The following is a 21,446-nucleotide window of genomic DNA, read 5'->3' on the forward strand; positions in this document are numbered from 1 at the left end:
TATAAGTTTCTAATATATAACAGATTCATATCGTTGGGACATCACTGCAGTTGATGCGCGTCTGGCTTTTAAAATTCAAAAGCAATTTATTTTTTGATGAGCTGGAAAATAATTCATTTTTTGATGAGCTGGAAAATAATTCATGTGACATTCTCGTTTGACTTCATTGTATGACGATGTTTTTGCTTGAATTTTTAAATTTGATTTTGATGTTGAGTTTTATCTGTGAAGCCAGAGATGAATCAGAGCAGATTTTCTCCCAAATCATCAAAATGAATGCCAAGTTTAATCGCAGCCCGATTGCTAAGGAGTCTGTTGAAAGTGCCATAGAATGTTGTCGGTTATGCCACAGCAATCCACTGTGTAGAGCAATAAATTTTATAGCTAACAAGCGATGCGAAGTCTTGGATGACATACCGTTAGATCCGAACACTTTAATAGCTGATGAACAGTCGGAGTATTGGGAGAAGGTAAGTTATACTACATTAAGTTTAAAGAACCACAAAACATCATAACGGTATTTTGATTGCTTGAACCAACATTCTAAATGTTAATTGAATAGTCCTCATCATAAACAACTAAAAATCATCATTTTAGAAGTGAAATAATTTTTTTTTAGAAAGGGTTACCAACTCGATGGTGTCACGCAATAGTTACGAATTGACAGTCATTTAGTTTAATAAACTCATTCAAAAACATCGGGAAAGGTTATTCAACATTATTCAGATTGAAACTAAAATTAAAGATACAGCGTTCCGTTTTACCACACCTTTTGGATTAATAAACGCTAGATCTTTGCAGAATGTAATATCTGAATAACAGGATTATACCAAGAACACTGCTAGTGATATCTGTCCTATAACTGAAGAGTGTCTCAACAAGGGTGCTTATAATTCTTAGCATTGGTTTTCTTTTCCAAATAATCTATATTATGCCCTTACTATAAGAATGTCAAGAAAATCACATCAATATTTTAACTTTCAGAATGCTAAGAACGTGTCGTAATCTAGGGTAATCATTCCATAAGGTAACATCAATTATAAACGACAAGCCGACAGACATGAACACGACAATATACAAACACTATGTGGCGATAAATGGAACCTCTAGATTGTTACTAACATTTCGTAAATCAATAGATATTTGCTCACAATAAGGACGCAGATCTATTAAATTTATAAACGATTAACTGATATATCTGGCAATACATCGGGGAGTAATTATCAGAAATTTTTCATAATCAATAGTTGTCTTTATCTTATAAAGTTGAACAACCTGATTTATACATATTTGATAATAATTGTGAGAACTGGATTATTACTATTATTTTCTAAATCAAGGTTTGAAAATCAAGGCGAATAACTCCAAGGGTATTTTTCGGAAAACGGTCAATAGGTGTCTTGCTTTGATTAAGCTACCCAATCTATGAGATCTAAAAAGGTTTCTTGAACCAAGAATGTTAAATCGGGGCGTAATTGTCGAACTGTTTTCAAAATCAATAGATTAGATGTTTTCATTTCAGTGCATTGCTTTGTTCATCAACGGATGAACTTATTGACAACATAATAATGTGGTTATTTAAGTGTCATCTTTCAATGAGCTAATACAATTTCAAAAATATCCCATAATGAATGTGTCTTCTGGAGTGTTAACGATTTTTCGTAAATCAAGGGAAGTAACTACGTTAGTAATGGGCGTAAACCATTCAATGTTAACAGACGCTTCACGTTCAGTCAGTTGGACAATCTATCAAATTTCAGTGATGACTTTGACTTGTTCTTGCACCAATTTCAAAACAACCCCAAAGAAATGATTTGGCATTAGAGAGTGTTCTTTATGTTTCAGACCTGTCAACCATCATTTGGTGTTACAGCAGCCGATTCATTTCAAGTCTTGGAATCAAGGATAATTGCTGGTTGGGGTCTTAATGTCTATAATGTGAAGTTTGATTCCAGCTTATCTCAAACCAATATATCGTACCTTGGTACGGTGCCGGTATTAAGCATGGGTAGACAAATGACTATGTCTAACGTTGCTGTAATGGAAACTCAAGATGCCTCAATCAGTTTGATCGAAGATGGTAAGTATACTCTATTTCAAGAGAGATGGGGGCGCGTGGGAGGGGGGGGGCTTATCAAACATGGTCATCTTTTTAAACTAAAATAAGCACAGAGTGGGAAGAAACAGGTGATTGTACAATCGGCTAAAGGGGTTAAAAGTGAATGTATATTGAAAAAAAAGCCTTTTTTGAAAATAAAATATAATAATTTTAATCTTAAAAATAAACTCTTATCTCATAATTTAATCCGAGTTTAATTTAATAAAGATGGCTTGATCAATTTTAAAACAAAATCTGGCCTTATTAAATAAAGCATACACGTTACACCACTTGGCCACACGGCCGTATGAGTTATTCGGTAAGAAAACGGCCTTTTAATGGGAGTAGAATCACGAAACGTCTCACGCCCAGACTGATTCTAGGTTTTAAGCCGAGGACAGAAAAGTATCAATCTTGATAGCGGTGTATCTTTACGGAAGGGGCTTATTTGGTTTTGTGGTACGCGACTTATTTTGATGTAACTATTTTAGGTAACGGTTGGACCACCTGTAATCTGCACAGCAGTACATGTACCAGTCCAGGAACATGGGGAAAACATTTGGTAGAGTTGATTAACGGAAGTCGGGTGTGGGCTCTTTTATCAAACAGAAACGGTGATGGAGTCTATGTTTTCAGCTATGACAAAGTCATTGAAGTATCTACACCAAGTTTTGGTGCCTGGCTGATCATAAATACGTATGACCTCAATGATAACAGTACCGATAACATATGGAGACATGTTCCAAAAGGTATCATCGCTGCTTCTTGGATTATGCAAAATATCCCCGAACTCAGAAATGCTTTTTTGTTAACTAACGACTATTACATTGTATTTGATATCATAACTCATACTGTTATACACAGGGGACATTTATGTCAACAAGTGTTATAATTATCTACCAATTGTTTCGATGATAATTTACCATCACAAAGAGTAGCGCTTAATGAACTCGTGAATTTGGAATGAATCTACATGTATAATAGAATGTTTTGATGTGAAGAACAATTGGTTTCAAAAATTACATCTTCTTAGATTAAATCTACCGACCATTGAACTGTTTGAGGAAATAAAAGGTGTCAGTGTTCCAATTGACATAGGCTCTCTTAATTTCCATTACATCTTAATACAAACTTATTTTCTATAATATATAAATTAAAGTTATATGTCTCGCGAGGAACTATGCAGATCTGCTACATAAAAGCATCAGTAAATTAAATATGTTTATATCTTCATTTATTAAACATGTATTATATTATGTTCTTTAGTAATATTTTCTTTAAATATTTTAATTGTCCATACCCCTCTAACCAGGATAATTATATTTAGATTAAAGAAAATATAACTCCTACCTCTTAAAAGGATTTGTATAATTAGTAAATGATTAACCTTATCTCATGATTGATGTTTTGTGATATATATATAGTGTAACATTGTACTGTGATAATCAATATTATTGTGTGTATTAGTCGCGTTTATATTCTTAGGATTTGAATTTTTGAATGCTATATGTAGAAACAGGCCTGTAGAAATAAATGGCTCTTACAGATACATTAGACCGACTGGAAATTGACCTATAGGGTAGACATTGGGCCTGCGGTCGATGATTAATTCGCTGATATTGGCAAGCTACGATCCGAAGACGGAGAACCTGTCCTCTGTGGTGATCCAAGTTTGCTAGAAAAAGACAAGGTGGCAGATTCAAGAACAAGTACAGCGAAAATTATAATGACGCTTACTTATTTCCCCGTCAGACCGGGGTGGCGTCTTCCTGCGACCTGAAAATGCACATAGTCGCCGGCAAACGTGAACACAACGCGAGAAAATGTCCCAAAAATTACAAACTTGAAAAAAGTGCGATTATACCGCGTTCTCACCGCGCGCCCGTTAGGACCTCCCCTCGCTTATGGCGTTTCTATTGAGATCTATTGGTTTGGCAACGGCGATCAACGGCGAACTCGTGGCGTTCTAACCACGCTCATGGGGTTCTACGTGTATCGCGATTGCACGTGTGTTTCTACCATGTGATCACGGCGAGTATATAAGCTGGTCAGATTTTTGGAAATTTCAAGATGATCATGCAAGTCACCACAAGAAAATCATGTAATCTTTGAGTAGGATTTAGCAGACGCGTTGCAAATGTTACCATTTTCGCAGCGTCGTTGCCACGTGTGTACTGCGCGTGTACTACGTTCATGGAGATGTTACCACGCTCGTCTCGCTATCTTCGCGACCTCACCGCGTTCGCACAGCTTTCAGGTCAGATCGCAGAACCTTGGCGTTTGTTTTGAACATGTTCATGAACATGAACATGGCTCGTGGTCAGCCAGAAATTGATCACTGGTGGCAGAGATACCAAGCATCCCATACCCCAAAAGTGTTTATCCCTTCAAAGAAACTTTTGGAATAATTCTTTTTTCAGCTATCTTTGTTTGCCTACAAGGTTCTATATTACCATGTTGACGGTGAAATACAATATAACACATTATATGGAATACATGTTAAGATTTTTTTCTGGCGACGTTTCACCGAGGGTTATCTCGTGTTTATCAAGCAATTCGTTTCACTTTTATTTGACCCACGCATGTAACATTTTCCCTAAATATAAATCATATTACTCTGCCCCGCTGCTGTATGACAGAAACTGTCTGTATGAGAATATTGGTTTAACGCTGATGAAATATCAGTTTAAGGTCTATAATAGGCTACAACAGCAGTTAACCACATCCATAACCCAAGTTCATACTGGACTTGAACACATGTACCATGGTGGGCCTTAGTTTTTCATCCCACCATAATACGTTAAAAAGGGTCAATTGATAACCTAGTTTAAATTAAAACTTAAAACAAAATATAATACTTCAAATAATTTATTCTAATGAATATCACACTCAAACGACAAATAGGCTTTTATCTAAATATAGATGTTAATAATAATATTAAAATGAGTTCATAAAGTCGTCCAAATATAATACAAAAAGTTATTATTTGAAAAGTGTACATCAAAGGAAAACCCCAAAATACGTTTCTTTAACCCTTGTGCGGACACGTCGCACAAAAAACATTGTCGGCAACAAGGGGTAATCTAAGACATCAGACATAAATTGGTTTATACGACCAAACTACAGCTTCATATAAAGACTGAATAATAATCAATCAGAGTAAAACAAAGTATTTGAGGTATTAACAGTGACGATATGAATTAAAAGGTATTTTTGAAACCATACAAATCCTAATTACATTTCCATGTAGAATCGTCTTTTAATGAGGTTGGTAGAGTACCTGCTTTCAGATCTTGATTATTAGAATGACCAAAACAATAACATCAGTAAGAAAGAATCCAAATACAAAGCTAGCACCGAGCGCAGAACAGATTAGACACTTGTAACCAGCAAAATATTGAAAGGAAAGGGGAGGGGGGTCCATAAGACTCCTTGTGTCCGATAATGAAATACTCGTAGTTTCTTGTCAAATGATGAATTTTGCCACTGCCGCACTTCCGTTCTATTTGCAACATTAAACTCGTCATTGGGTAGCTGACGATGTATAAAATTCTCGCTAGACAATTATGAACCAGTTCCTCACAAACGTTAAGGTTCTGGTCGTGGGGTCCCGAAAAACCCCTTGTATACGCACAAGCGTTATATTATTATTAATTCTTCATCCCAGTTTTAAGGAATATGTATAAGATCTTGATCTAAGTTTTTAGGAATATAAATCAGATCATCATCCCAGTTCTCGGACAATTCCAAATTGCGATTTTCACTTGGTGCAATTCTCAAGGACCTTACTACAAAATTGTCTACTTTAATTTGTGCATATTATCTTCTGTGTATTGGAATGAGATTATTCAACTTTATTTGTAATGATCGGACAGCTAATACCAATCTTTTTACCTCGATTAATTAAGACACACAACAATGACATAAAACTGGTTGACCATCTGTTGTATTAAACAATCTTACCAAAATAAGGCGCAGCAGAAAATTTGTCTGGGAATGTGTATTTTATACTAAGTAGAGTCTAATTCTTCATTTTAACTTTTTTATTTGGGTTTATCTAGACAACAGTATTTGGTACCCATGCGGGGGTTCTGGTGTACTTTACCAGCGGAAAATGTATTTGATGTGGGTCATTTTATACTTGGTTAACTATATAAGGGGAGTAACTCGGTTTAATAATTCCGATGCAGATCGCCATTACTTTTCCCATTGACGTCACTGTTAATTCTGGTCTTTGCACATCCTCGGTATCCCCAGTGGTTTCATTCCGTTCTACTCCACTAACCCCTGGGTTAATCTATGGGCGAGACACGTTTTCAAATTATCCGCCCTTGATCGACCAATCCCATACATCGTTAATTGCAAAGGAAGTTGGCAAAGGGGAGTAGCTCCCATCGGACAAGGTTAGTAGTTAGCCTAAATGAGAGAAGTCCAAATTATTCTAATTGTGCATTTATTAACAACAAATTATATAATATTACATTAATGGAGACCGGACGTTTATATCTATGTAGGGTCAAGAGTTTTACTGAGAATCGTTAGTTCGTTCGTTCCCGGAGTTTTACGTCCACGTGATATCGTAGACAAATTATTGTGAATCAAATTGCCAAGTATAAGTTTAATAATAAAAACCATAACAGAATGAAACAAATAATAAAAAAAGTCAAACATATAGATTTTATACATATTTGAAATCAGCGAAACATACTACGGATTTTGATAATAAAATTAATTAGAATTGAATTAGAAATATATACATTATTTACATCAATTATTCAGTAAATGGACATGAATATGATTATCTACCCTTATAAAAAAAGAAGGCTAAACGACTGGTTTGTAAACTGTTTTTGATTGGTTCGTAGACCTTAACTACAATCAAGGCCAGGGCAGATAATTTGAAATCGTGGAAACCCTATGGATTAACCCAGGGTAGTGTGGAGAACACCGGGGATACCGAGGATGCTCTTTGCACGGCTCCAACTTTTTCCCAAATCGTCTTTAGGTTGAACACTTCTCACCACAAACAGAGCAACAAATGGCTGTGTCTTTCCTACATAGATAGTCATAGACTGCAGCTTATCCGAAAGGAAAACTTGACCAAATCTGACAAATGTCCTTGTCAGGCCTTCCGTTCTGCACCACTGATAAGGGGAAACCACGTCGGAAAATCCCGATGGCCGAGAAAGTTATGCAGAACGGAGGTCCTGACAAGGACAGCTGTCTACTCCTTCGGATGAGACGAAAACCCGAGGTCCCGTGTATACATTGGAACGCACGTAAAAGATCCCTTGGCAGTTTGAATTCGATGTAATAGTAGGCGATAGTGCCGCTGCCCGGGCAAAATTTCCCTCATAGCACAATGTATGGCGTATGCCCGTCTTCATTAGCCCATTATAGGAGCAGAACAGTAGGACGTTAAACCCCATTTCATTTCATTTCAACATATCTGATCTCTACGATGTTCACAACCTTTTCCGGGTATGTGATATACCTCAAGAAGAGAAAATCCTAGAATTCTGAAATTCAACGCTTCGCACCAAATTTGAAAATGAACAGGAATCATTCTCCGATTCAAAGAAATAATAAAATTCATCCTCTCACAGTCCGAATGCTTCACACCACTTTAAAAATAATAAAATAAATAAATCCCACTTAATTAACATCGACTCCAAGAAAATGGGAAATTCGTCGTTCAAAACAATGTTAGTGTCATATTAAAGATACATTAAGGGAGATTTTAATAAAGAGTTGGCCATTCTTGCTATAACAGTTCAAAAATAGATGATGAAAGAAGAATATATTGAAAATTTCAGTCAAATTACTTTATTCGGAACAAAGTTATCACCATTGTAATTTTTGACTAGAAATAGGAGTCAACTCTCACTTCACCGTCTCCGAGAATGGCCGATCGTTTGATTGATAGGTGTTAACTCCACCTACATAATCTCGATTATCAAGTAACGTTTTCAATGGCTGTGGTACCGTTAGCCTATTCTGTTTCATGTTCCTGAAGCAACGACCGCGAGTTTTAAGATGTACGTAGTTAAGGCGAGATCAAGCCTTCTATTGAAGATGATTCGGTTTGAGACGGGGTTGCAATTCAATTCGTATCACATTTATTTTTACTACAAATTAAAAATAAGATAAGAAGCGAAAGTTTGAAAGGAATGGACCAAATCAATGAGGCATAATTATAGCCGACTTCTTGTTAGCCTGCGTGTACTCTTGTACTGTACATAACTCCCGAAGCAGACAAATAGGAAACAGTGATCCAATGGGGCTGCAATTCAACTGGGGTGAAGTTAGCTGCGATGTTTATCAATTTCCATAATTTTTCTGTAAACGCAAGTGACAAAAGAGCGTATAATACCGACATCCAAACTCTCATTTTAACCACAACTAAACATAATATCAAGGCCGTATATATCGAACTTTCAATCAAATTGACTGACACGCGGCCTCGCACAAGAGCGGCCTCGTTTCGTACACTCTATCATTTAGCCTCGATCTAAAATTTCCGAGAGTATGACGTCAACGTAACGGTTAATCTCCGCTTACGACGCCATTTAAAAATTTAACCAATTAATGAAATCCTGTTTAAATCCAAGCCGAATTCAAGCCATCCTTGGGTCTACAGTGTAACAGGGTTGACTCTGTGCTTTTTGTGTAAATAAAGATCTAATTTATAATTTATATGACATCTGAAGCTCTTGCATAATGTAGGCTATGTTTAAATATAGTTTTCATTTAATAACTTCACTAACCTCGCGTGATCAGAATATTCCCAAAAGAGATCAATAAAAGTTAATATTTAAAGCTACAATTTCATATTTTTAGGTTATATTTTTAAAATGTATTAAAATAAAGCCTTAAAATCGATGCTATGCATAAACAGTCCTACCTTGATAAAGAATAATCCTATTAGGCCTAATCCTATAATTCACTACCAGTTGAGAAATTGGCAAAAATATCATTTTCAACTTCAAATTCAAACGTTTAAAGATAGCTATTCCATGGTAGGGAATAGAAAAACAAGGGAGGTAATTAGGAGGTAATTGCGTGAAACAATTTTGAGTGTGAGAATGATAACTATGATCGTATAATAGTGAGTTGACAACCTATTGAGCAAAAGACATAGAAATAATTATGTTTTGACTTTCTTAGAAAATATGAAATTGTAGCTTTTTAAGCTTTGCTGTTTTAAATTAGAAAATATTTAACTCGCGTGATCCGAATATTCCTAATAGAGATCATAGCAATGCAAGAATTATGGACGGAAGGACCGATAACCTGGGAAGATAATACGAGGGAACACGTATCCTTCATTTTTCACATTTAAATAAAACCCATATACCCACCCAGACAGCTGCCACCACACCCGCCCACCCACCTGTCTACTGTGCAAATACGCCCATGGTGAGCAAGATAGTTTTTTGTGCACCTTTCTTTATAATAATATAGGGATGGCTGATTTGGTAAAATCGCCGGGTTTAAACCTGACTAAAAATTCGATCTGAGTTAAATTCATAAGCATTATAACAAAAAATTCAGATTCTGATTACTAAACCGACAAAGACCTTTAAAGTCAATATGTTTTCGTATCTACAGATACAATATTTGATAATTTACACATTTCGCTCGGGACCAAATCGTTCGAAGCTAAATCGCCTTTATCGATATTCAGTGTTTATCAGTAATTGATTTTCGTAATAAAGTTACTTGTGTTTTCAATGGGCTATTGAGATCTATTCGTGAACACCTTTCTAAACCGAATGGGATTGTTTGTAGAACTTTAATAAACATCGCCATGGCGTGTTGTGTTATACTGTTAACCTTATTCAATTGAAGTCATATTGAAACTATTAATGCTTAGCAACTGCGTCCCATTGGTTATTTTCCAAACAAACCATTATTGGAATTCTTGATTTCTAGATGCTATTTCTGGAGTACTAAAAATGAGATTGGAGATGACTTCAAAGATCACTTGACAAGATTAGTAACCTGAAAAATTATTAACTCTGCTACCTTGTTCGTTTGTCTTTATAAAAATGGCACTCTTCGTGGCTAAGCTGTCCATTTTTGTTTCAATGTTGTTTATTATATGTTGGGCCAAGAACGAGTCACAGCAGATTTTCTCCCAAATCATCAAAATGAATGTCAAGTTTAATCGCAGCCCAATTGCTGAAGAGTCTGTTGGAAGTGCAGTAGAATGTTGTCGGTTATGCCACAGCAACCCCCTGTGTAAAGCAGTAAATTACATAGCTAAGAAGCAATGCGAAATCCTGGATGACATACCGTTAGATCCGAACACTTTAATAGCTGATGAACAGTCTGAGTATTGGGAGAAGGTAAGTTATTTCTTTTCGGTGAAACAGAGAGCCTTGGGATATTCATTATGGGTCTGAGCCCTGTTTCTCAAAATCTTAACTAAAGATAAAATCCAAATTTAGTAAATACTTCAATTTTGATTGGCTAAGTACTAAAATCAACCTAATATTATGCAATCAAATTACTAAAATTTGGATTTTATCTTCGTTAAAATTTCGTGAAACAGGCCCCTGTTACAGATCAGGGGCATGTACGCTCTGAGAATGAAAACATAAACCCGTTTTTACAAATAAATCTTTTTTACAAATCAAAGCCCTTTTTAAAAGGCATTTTATCTGAGCAGAACTGACACAGACTTTACCTAGACCAAACCAGAAAGCTTATTGATTTTCTTGAGAGCGGTGAAATTTGAGATTAACAATTTGCCTCGTTTAGTAAGAATAAAAGTTCAATCGTAGAACCTGAATACATGACGTCACGGGGAAATCATAACACTAAAGTCCAAACGAGACAGCGGGGTTGGATGGTCGAATGGTTAGCGCGTGCGCGTTGCATCGTAAGGTCTGTCATTGAGTCAACTGGAGTGGTTTTGATTCGCCGGTTGTACGTGACAAAGAGTAAGGTCGTCTGTCCACCCTCGTGGGTTTTCTCCGGGTGCTCCGGTTTTCTCCGGCTTTTATATGACAAGCCAGAACATATAAAAGGGGTCGTGCAGATTTTCCACGGGGCACGGTGGGACCCCTCACATCAGCCCCCCCCCCCAACACACACAAACTATCTCAAATCGGACCAGGGACACTATCTGCTAGTGGCAGTGATGTGGCCCTCCGAGTCCCTCCATGGAATTTTTAAAGTCCTGGACATTGGAACCCCTTCAATCCCCATCAATTCGGTGCCATCCGGCGATGCTGCGTAGCACTTTCGACTGGTATCCGCGTTCCTCTTTTTTTGTTCATTTAGCGCGAAAATTGTATCAAGGATACGCATTAAAATCCTCTTTAGTGGCAATATTTTGGTTACAACTTGCTGTGCTACTAGGAGGTGGAATCAAAGTAACTTGGAATCCATTTATACTCGGGGTCACGGTGGCTAAGTGGGTAAGACGCTGACCGAGAAAGTTCATCGGAATTTTCCGACGTGGTTCGCATTTGTCAGTGATGCATGATGGAAGGCCTGACAAAGACAGGGCTGGGACGAAAAACCGAGACCCCGTGTACACATTGGCGTGCACGTAAAAGAACCCTTGACAGATAGAATTCGATATAAGAGTAGACCGTAGTGCCGCTGTCCGGGCAAAATTTTCCTCATAGCAAACTGTATGGCGTATGCCCGTCTTCATTAACCAGGAGAAGAACAGTCGGGCGTTAAACCCCATTTCATTTCATTTATATTCGAGGTTTGAACGTAGAATCTGTCAAAAGTGCCATTGGTTATCTCCGAGCGTACTTTTGTCTTTTTGTTGCTGGTGATTTATTTGATAATTTGGTGTGTATAATATGTTTAGTGTCTGTATAGACTACATTACTTATGATATTTCGCGTTTTGTTTCAAACAAAATTCATTTAAACATGGGTCAGGCTAGGATGATTTTTTTTGCGGGGATTGTAAACGTTACAATCCTTTTATGCGAGTGTCGGGAACGGGTTTGTTTTTTTTATCATGCATCATACATCAGCAGTAATTTATGCGTTTGATTAGGCCTGTCCCATGCCGTAACGTTATTTATCACTGACCGATTTCAGATTAGTTTTGATGTAGTTACATTCATATTCAGTTTGGAATAATACTAAGTTCTGGTAACTTGTGTTAGGTTGCCCCCCCCCCCCTACATACTCACGGCCCCAAACCCCTACTCATGGTTAATCCGGCGCTGGGGGCGTGTAATATTGGTCATAAACACCACTGATTGGGCGTGGTTAGATCGCTGAGTTATATTTTAAACGAGCTACATATTGTGCTTTATATTTCAGACCTGTCAACCATCGTTTGGTATAGTCGCAGCCAATTCAGATAATAATGTTTTACGCACAATCATATCTGCTGATTGGGGGCTAAACACTTACTACCTGACATTTAATCCGAGCTTGTCACAAACAGATGTTTCCTTTGTCGAGACTGTCGAAGCTGCAACCATGGGTCAACATAAGACTGTTCTTAACGTTGCTACGATGCGATATCATCAGAATAGCACCTCAATCACTCTGATAGAAGATGGTAGGTACTAAAGACTGATCTGTCATTATATTTTTTTAATGCCTCCTTCATATGTAAATAATCTTAATTATATCAACATGTTCATAATAATATCATGATTTATGTAATTAGTGTATTGGGCGTTACCATTGGTATAATAAACAACAGCGACAACATTATCGCAGACGTTTCCGTGGCGAGGGGGAGGGGGATCACGTCTCAGACATGGGAGACATGAGAGTATGTTAATTACTGTTAAAATGAAATTGATGATACAAAGCAGGAGTCTATCTGGGGTGGATCGGAGGGGGGGGGGGGCAAACCCGACACCGCTCAGCTACATAAAATGTTTTTGTAAAACCACACTTTATGAGAAAAGTGTAACGGTCGTGTGCTTTACCCTTTATCATCAGATGGTGGGATGGGATTGGCATTCAATGCGCGAAATAATGATATAGACATCTGTGATATCACAATTAATGCTTTGCATCAATTCATTATAAAACGGGGTGCTAGTTTTTTTCTTTTTAAAAAGCTCAATGTGTTGTATGCCTTACGTAATTTATAGACGATGATGGCATCATGCATTGTCAACTGTCAACTTTCCTTATCAGGAGCCCGGCAGACACCCTCCTGCAAAAATTCCTGGATCTGCCCCTTTCTATAACCCAATGATGCCCCCACCCTCTCTAATTACGTCAGTGGTGTCAGGATGAGGATGTTTCTATTTTCTTTTCTTTGCGGATATAATAGCCTCTCTCTCGCCGACAGGGTCGTTTTGTGATATATGAATATATTATGTGTATATTACAGGCAATGGTTGGACCTCGTGTAATCTTGACAGCACTGCGTGTCCCGGTCCAGGATCATGGCCAAAACATTTTGAACAGTTGACTAATGGAAATCGAGTGTGGGCTCTCTTATCCAATAAAAATGGTGATGGTGTCTATGCATTCAGCAATGACAAAGTTATTGAAGTAGCAACACCACTTGTCGGTTCCTGGCCCATAATCAATAGATACGACCTCGATGATAACAGCGAAGAAAATATTTGGAGAAACGTTCCAAAAGGAGTAATTGCTGCTTCTTGGATTCCACAAAATATGCCCGGATTCAGAAATGCTTTCCTTGCTACTATCGACTATTACATTGTATTTGATATTATAACGCATAATGTTATCCACAGGAGTCATTTATGTCGACCAGTTTTATAAGTATATACCATAAATACATACCAACAAATAATGAAGAAAAAATATGACAAAGACTTTTTAAAGGTTTCTTTAGAGAATTCAATATCTCTCTGACATCAGATATGACTAACGCGCTATGCATTTTGATTCCCATGTATTCGACATAATCTGTCTGAGACTATGTTTATCCGACAATAACTTTTTTAGACGGTATCCGAAACGTAAATACTGAGAAGAATGAAAACGCAACACCTTAATACGTGGATGTTTGTAAATCTTAATTTGAGAAATACACATTATCTTGCAATTCTGAATATAACATCAGATCGCGACGATAACAAGAGAGAATGATGTTATCGCATTCAAATCAACACAACAAAGGTCAGTTATCTCATTTTGCATACATAGGGTGTAAAACGTGGCTTTAAAAAAGCTACTGTCAGTACTACTTCTATGGTTTTGTTGACACCTGCACACCGAGAACTTGACATATTGGTAAATCCAGGTATTTACGAGTACAATAATTAAGAGTCGTTGCCCAAAGTTTGAATGTCATCACACTACCATCCTGAGACTGGCCGACTGTTTCCAGCAGACAGGTTCCACTTGAGATAGGTAAAGGCTTGGACGGCAACGCGTGACAACGCCTCAACAAGTTTCAACACACTATCTGGTAATGCCTGCCAGTTTGCTGTACTGCTGCAACTGGTAGGTTTAGCAGTAAAATGGTTCTTTAAGAGTCTACTTACCCGTTGGGCCATTATATACTCTTCCAAAAAAGTAGGGGATATTGAAATGCAAATACCTATGCAGGTTGTGATATGATAAATAGTCATGGACACTTGACATGCTTTGAGAGTATGTTCACAGATGAAGAACTTATCGTCTCAACAGAACCACTGAGCTGCAGGTGCGACACGCAATAGCGCCATACACGTGGGAGGGGTTCATTGTCAAATTTGACACTTCAAGGAAGGGTTGATGAAAACTGCCGCTTGCTGGTTTATCCTATCCATGTTTGCTTTCCTATCGGCTCTTGCATAAGATTTACTGTTTAGCGTATCTTTGCTTTAGTGTGTTACGTTTAATTTGATCGGGAGACGTCAACGTCAACCGACAACACTGCAAGAATTGGCCGTGGCACTGCAAGAGGAGTGGGTCAGATTGCCTCAAATCGTGATTGGACGGTTGATTAGGAGCATGCCACGACGAATTGCTGAATGTCTGAGGATTGGTGGAGCAATTACTCATTATTAAGACAAAAATCAAAAACATCCATTTTCACTTTTGACAGTGTATCTCTTTGCGAGTGAAATGGGCCGTCAGATAAGCCGCCCATATGAACTGTTTATGTTCATGTGTAGGCAATTGGCCTGTTATTAAAATACACTGGTTACCTCTAATAAAAACAGCAGGGCATTTCCGCAGTTTTGTATTGTTTCTGAATATCCCCTACTTTTTTTAAGGGTATATATAGTTCTGCCAGACAGTCGTACATTGAACCAAAATACAAGCTCGTGTCAACCCCCCCCCCCCCAAAAAAAAAAAACAACAACATGATGTCTCGCCAGTCAAATCAATGGTGTCTTTTCATTGTGTTCAGTTTATTACAACTATTATAGCATACTAAACTAACTGTAGACAGGCAGCTCCGCTTGAGAACAGACACTTATATTAGTTAGTTGACCTACATTTTAAGTTCTACATCGACGATTTTAGTCGAAAACATTAGTATGTTTCGAGAATTTTGAGAAGTATATATTCTGCTTTCATTTAATAAAGATGAAAATGTTTAATTAGTCTTTTTGTGTATTACAAAACAATATAAAGAGATCTATTACCGAAGTATGAAGTACATGTATATGGATCTCTGTGTGCATAATGATATTATAGGGTCCTGTAAATTGGGAAAAGGGTTAGTGGGAGGGAAGGTTGGTGAAATAACCTAATTATATTCCCTGTTAAAACAAAATCAGACTGGCTAATAACATAGAGACCAAACTGTTTAAAAGATTATCAGTTAATAAAACAATTTTCAAATCATGTCATATAGTCTTATTCTCTTTGCCTCAACTTAGTAGTTGAGAAAGGGGCGAGGGAGCGGGGGTAAATATCCATATGTCAGTTGGGCAGGAGAGGTAATAAGAATGTTTAGCTTTACAATACTGTAATTGAATTAGTTTCTCTGCTGGTCCACTTGGGTGAAATATTTTCGACAGCCATACAATTATTCCTTAACGTCTTGCAGAGGACTTCGCCTCTCTTTAGATCCATCAGATCAAGTAGTGCATGATACATGTATCGTAGATGTCAACTCTACAAATTTGAAATTTAAAAACGAAATTGTCTTGTATCTTAGTTATTTTGCAGATTGTAAATTGATCATTATGCTCACACATTCGTTCCTTGGGCTACAGATAACGCGGCTCCCCTTTTCTTTCAATCAATACTAAATATATTTTGTGTACATTTCGAAATTTTATCTTTTTTTTTTATTTCGGTCAATATTTTGTGTATGTCCGGGCATTTTATTTACCCTGATATTGATGTCTTCTTATTGATATCTCGGTTACAGCCTGCAGCAATTGAGCTTAATATTATTGATACTAAGAACAGAAAAATTGGAAGAAGTATTTGTGTTTAATGATTATTTAGGATTAAAAGCATTGTCGACAATTTCTATAAAGATCGCACCTTCGATCATTCACCCCTCTCGTTTTCCAACAATTTGATGATCTACTGGGCGGTAACAAGATTGGGATGACTGGGGCAATAGCGGTGTCTGTGATTCTCCTAAAACGGCGAATGGCGAACGCCAGGGATATAGCTACTTGATGTCCAGGATGACACGTCTTCAAAAAAAGTAGGCGATATTGAAATGCAAATACCTATGCAGGTTGTGATATGGTAAATAGTCATGGATACTTGACAGGCTTTTAGAGGATGTTCACGGATGAAGAACTTATCGCCCCAACAGAACCACTGAGCTGCACATGCGACACGCAATAGCGTCATACACGTGGGAGGGGTTCATTGTCAAATTTGAAACTTCAAGGAAGGGTTGATGAAAACTGCCGCTTGCTGGTTTATCCTATCCATGTTTGCTTTCCTATCGGTTCTTGCATAAGATTTACTGTTAAGCGTATCTTTACTTTAGTGTGTTACGTTTAATTTGATCGGGAGACGTGTTCTTCGACGTCAAAGTCAACCGACAACACTGCAAGAATTGGCCGTGGCACTGCAAGAGGAGTGGGTCAGATTGCCCCAAATCGTGACTGGACGGTTGATTAGGAGCATGCCACGATGAATTGCTGAATGTCTGAGGATTGGTGGAGCAATTACTCATTATTAAGACAAAAATCAAAAACGTTCATTTTCACTTTTGACAGGGTATCTCTTTGTGAGTGAAATGGGCCGTCAGATAAGCCGCCCATATGAACTGTTTATGTTCATGTGTAGACAAATGGCCTGTTGTTAACATACACTGGTTACCTCTAATAAAAGCAGCAGTGCATTTCCGCAGTTTTGTATTGTTTCTGAATATCCCCTACTTTTTTTGAAGAGTATATTATATTCAAACGTTTTTTTTTTTAAATCGGATAATTATTGTGACCTCGAGCTAAAAACGCGATTTTTCGTACAATCAGGGGCCATTATTCAGGAAATTACGATCCGATATACGCAAATATCGAAAGGAACCAAGATCTTTTGGTTATAAACATGCATTTCATGTTTCATCAAAATCAGATGAAAATTGTGACCTAGAGGGTTCACAAACTAAAACTGTGATTTTTCTTACACTCAGGGGTCATAATCCATATCGTTATGGTCCAATATATGCCAATGTCGAAAGGAACCGAGATCTTTGGGAGATACATGTAGACCTATATTTTAAAGGAGAGGGGGGATACTTATTATTCAACGTAGATTTATTAAAAGACACTTTGGCTATCGCCACTGATCGGACATGTTTATATTACAAAGTATACAACAATTCAGACGAATCTGCCCATTCATATTTAAGTTAGGAGAGAACTCTGCGATAATTATTTTATCTCGAGATAAATTATCAACACATAAAATCGAATATTTAATGAATTAAGTGAATAGAAGACATGTGTTTAAATGGCATTTAAAATATACGCATTCTCGTATTATCAGCACAACGAAACCTACGCCCACAGCAGCCAAATCGTTCGGGCAGTAATCAAGAGTTGTCGCATATTTTAACTTTTGTCGGTAATGAAACATTTATGATACACTAAAATCTGATTAAGACTAAAAACTCATTATGCAATTATATGTATTAGAAACGATTATATATAGGCGTAAACACGGTGTATAAATATAAAATTAATCAGATGATAAATATGGTCTCTAAAGCACCGACAAGATATTTCAAAGTGATCAAGGGTCATAACTCTGGCAGTATCGTTGAAAATCAAAAGGATTCTTCGTCTCATGACTTTAAACACTGTGTATGAATTTAAAGTCAATCGGATATTAACTTTACCCTTCAGAGCAACCACGAGATTTTTCAAAGTGAGCAAGAGTCGTAACTCTGGCAGAAATTATCGGAGATCGGTGAAAATCAACAGGCTCCTTTGTCTCATGACCTTAAACAGCGTGTATAAATTTAAAGTCAGTCGGATGTTAACTATAGCCGCGAGAGCATCAATAAGATTTTTAAAAGTAATCACGAGCCATAACTCTGGCAGTAATTATCGAAGATCGGTGAAAATCAATAGGATTCTTCGTCTCATGACCTTTAAAACTGTGTGTAAATTTAAAGTCAATCAGATGTTACCTTTAACCTCTAGAGCGACCACAAGATTTTTCAAAGTTATCAAGTGCCATAACTCTGGCAATAATTATCGGAAATCGGTGAAAATCAATAGAATTCTTGATCTCATGACCTTAAACACAGTATAAATTTAAAGTCAATCGGATATTACCGTTAGCCTCCACAAGCAATTGTGGACACCGGACCGGGGCGTCAACAATATACGACCACATTTCAATGTGGGCGTATAAAAATCGAAAACAATATTGCTAACTGTTTTGGGTTGCATGTTTATGGTAAGATTTACTACTTTCACATATTGGAGTTGAAGAGTGCTTTATTCTAATAGGTTCCCACTATCACGATTCGTGCTACGATTGAAATCGTGGTGATTCTGTAAGGTCTTCTCATATATTGAGGTCAGTCGTAGCAGTCGTGTTCATGGGCGTCCCAATTGTTTTTCGGGGGTGTGGGGGGGGGGGGTCTGAATATACCCGGACCCCTCAAAATTTACATAGTAGGCCCTAACTCCTATCTATTTACAACAATTATTAGGATTAGTTAAGATTCTATCTGTATAAAACTTGTACATATCCCTATATGGTTTACATTGCTAAAATAAAACACAGAGAGAATCATCCTGGAAACATGTGTGAAGTGAAAAGTAACGGTGTTCCATAAAATTGTCATTTGCGGACCCCCCCAATATATATTTCATGGCTACGCCTCTGGTCGTGTTGATCACATCGAAACGTATCCGCACTTACCAGATCGTTGACTCAATAGGGACAATCTTATCGTAACGCATTGCACCACAGTGACAACCTAGAATTAAGAGTAATATATTAATGTTAATAGTTAAAATGAGACGGGGTTGTGTAGCCATATGGTTGAACGTGTGCGCATGTACACAATATGAAGTAGGGTCACCTGTTTCCCCCCACTGTTAAAGACCCCTACACACTACCAAATTATTGAAATAAAATTGAACCATGTGTTACTCCCGAAATGACCTAGTTTATGTCGTTAAACTCAGGTTCTCTCTTTCCCTTAAAAGTGGCGCAGGGTTTCGAAAGAAAACATCAAAAACTATCCATTTGTCAATTGTCAAAAAGGGAATGATACTATGAAAATATCCACCTAAGCACCTAGCTGACTCTTTGTAAATAGTAAACCGAATTGTACCATTTTTGGGCAGATATTCTTTTCGGATATTCAACCTCCACAATATTCTAGTTTGCAAAGGTTTAACAATTCTTCAAATGTCGTCAGACTAATTTAAATGTAATGAAAATGTAAAGATAGGTTGTCAGGCAACAAAACATACGCCCGTACAGCAGCTAAATCGTCTGAGCGGTCAACAAGAGTTATCGTATATTTATTCTTTTGTAGGTAATTAGGGGGCATTTAATAGACAATTTCATACAGATGACATTATAATTTTCGTGGTTTGAGGGTTCACAAGGTTCTAAAAACTAAAACAAGGGCCGTAACTCTGGAAATAATCTACAGAAATTGTTGAAATTCGACAGGCTTTTCCGTTTTACTAATTCAAATAATGCATATCAATTCCATACATATCGGATGATAACTTTTGTCGTTCAAACGTTCACAAGGTTCAACAAAGTAAAACAAAGGCCATAACTCTAGAAGTAATTGACGGAAATTGCTGACATTCAATAGGATTCTTCATTTCACTAATTTAAATGATGTATATGAATTTCATACAGATTGGGTGATAACTTTTGTCGTTCAAGCATTCACAAGATTCAACAATGTGAAACAAGGGCCATAACTCTAGATGTAATTGACCGAAATTTGCTGAAACTCAATTGGCTTGTTCGTTTTACCAATTTAAACGATACATATAAATTTCATACAGATCGGATAATAACTTTTGTCGTTAAAGCATTCACAAGGTACAACAAAGTGAAACAAGGACCATAACTCATGGTGTAATAAACGGAAATTGCTGAAATTCAATAGGCATCTTCGTTGCACTAATTTAAATGATGCATATCAATTTCAAACAGATCAGATGATAACTGTTGTCATTAGAGCATTCACAAGATTCAACAAAGTGAAACAAGGGCCATAACTCTAGATGTAATTAACGGAAATTGCTAAAATTCAATAAGCTTCTTTGTTTTACTAATCTAAACGATGCATATAAATTTCATACAGATCGGATAATAACTTTTGTCCTTAGAACATTCACATTCCATGTGGGCGTATAAAAAAGGGTTGTCAGAAGAATGAATTGTGGGTGGGACCATGGCTAAATGGACTGTAGCATTATAAGAAAAAGGCTAACAATTAGCTAAAATTGGGGGAAAAAATAATACAAAAATAATTCTGTAATTAAAGCATTTACTTTCATTAAAATTACACAATCACAGACTTTTAAAATTAATTTAGTTTTTATTCATTAAAGTTAGATAAATATATATAGACATACCTCTATCTGCCTACATAGATATATACATTCTAATTATAGAAATACAAATGTACATACAAGTGTTCAGAGCAAGGTATTAATAGTGCTTCAAAAAACTAGTACATTTACATGTACTGCCAGCATAATCTTTACATGTCCTTTTTTGCATTAAAAACTGAAATTTAGATATATCAAATTGATAATATATGATACAGAGAAAAAAATGTACATACGTATTCAAGGTCTAAAATATTACATTTGTACATGCAATTCTTTTTAAACATCTAATAATCTGAATTATTTCCCCAATTACAAAAAACTGAAAATAGCACAATTTTTTGTATTATTTCATACACTCAAAATTTCTAATGGACGTAATATAATTGAGAGTATTATTATGGAAAATAATAA

The 21,446-nt window shown here is 36.8% G+C and overlaps 1 protein-coding gene and 1 long non-coding RNA gene across 2 annotated transcripts; both read left to right on the plus strand.

Annotated features, from left to right (window-relative positions):
• The first annotated feature begins 182 nt into the window (after window positions 1-182).
• Window positions 183-3,426, plus strand: LOC126818041 (uncharacterized). Its single transcript, XR_008787999.1, has 3 exons — window positions 183-470; window positions 1,846-2,080; window positions 2,590-3,426. It is a non-coding gene; the product is annotated as an uncharacterized LOC126818041 (long non-coding RNA).
• A 6,630-nt stretch (window positions 3,427-10,056) lies between these two features.
• LOC126817496 (uncharacterized) lies at window positions 10,057-15,746 on the plus strand. Its single transcript, XM_050544507.2, has 3 exons — window positions 10,057-10,449; window positions 12,400-12,643; window positions 13,436-15,746. Exons 1-3 carry the CDS (start codon window positions 10,150-10,152, stop codon window positions 13,834-13,836), a joined length of 945 nt encoding a protein of 314 aa, XP_050400464.1. The 5' UTR covers window positions 10,057-10,149; the 3' UTR covers window positions 13,837-15,746.
• The last annotated feature ends 5,700 nt before the right edge of the window (window positions 15,747-21,446 follow it).

Source organism: Patella vulgata, chromosome 4 (assembly GCF_932274485.2).
Source record: "Patella vulgata chromosome 4, xgPatVulg1.2, whole genome shotgun sequence".
NCBI classification, from domain to species: domain Eukaryota; kingdom Metazoa; phylum Mollusca; class Gastropoda; family Patellidae; genus Patella; species Patella vulgata.

Bases quoted from the DNA above. Each gene is read 5' to 3' on its own strand.
- LOC126817496 (XM_050544507.2), top strand. From the start codon at position 10,150: ATGGCACTCTTCGTGGCTAAGCTGTCCATTTTTGTTTCAATGTTGTTT. The intron at 10,450-12,399 runs GTAAGTTATTTC...TTTATATTTCAG, and splicing joins AGTCTGAGTATTGGGAGAAG to ACCTGTCAACCATCGTTTGG. The intron at 12,644-13,435 runs GTAGGTACTAAA...TGTATATTACAG, and splicing joins AATCACTCTGATAGAAGATG to GCAATGGTTGGACCTCGTGT.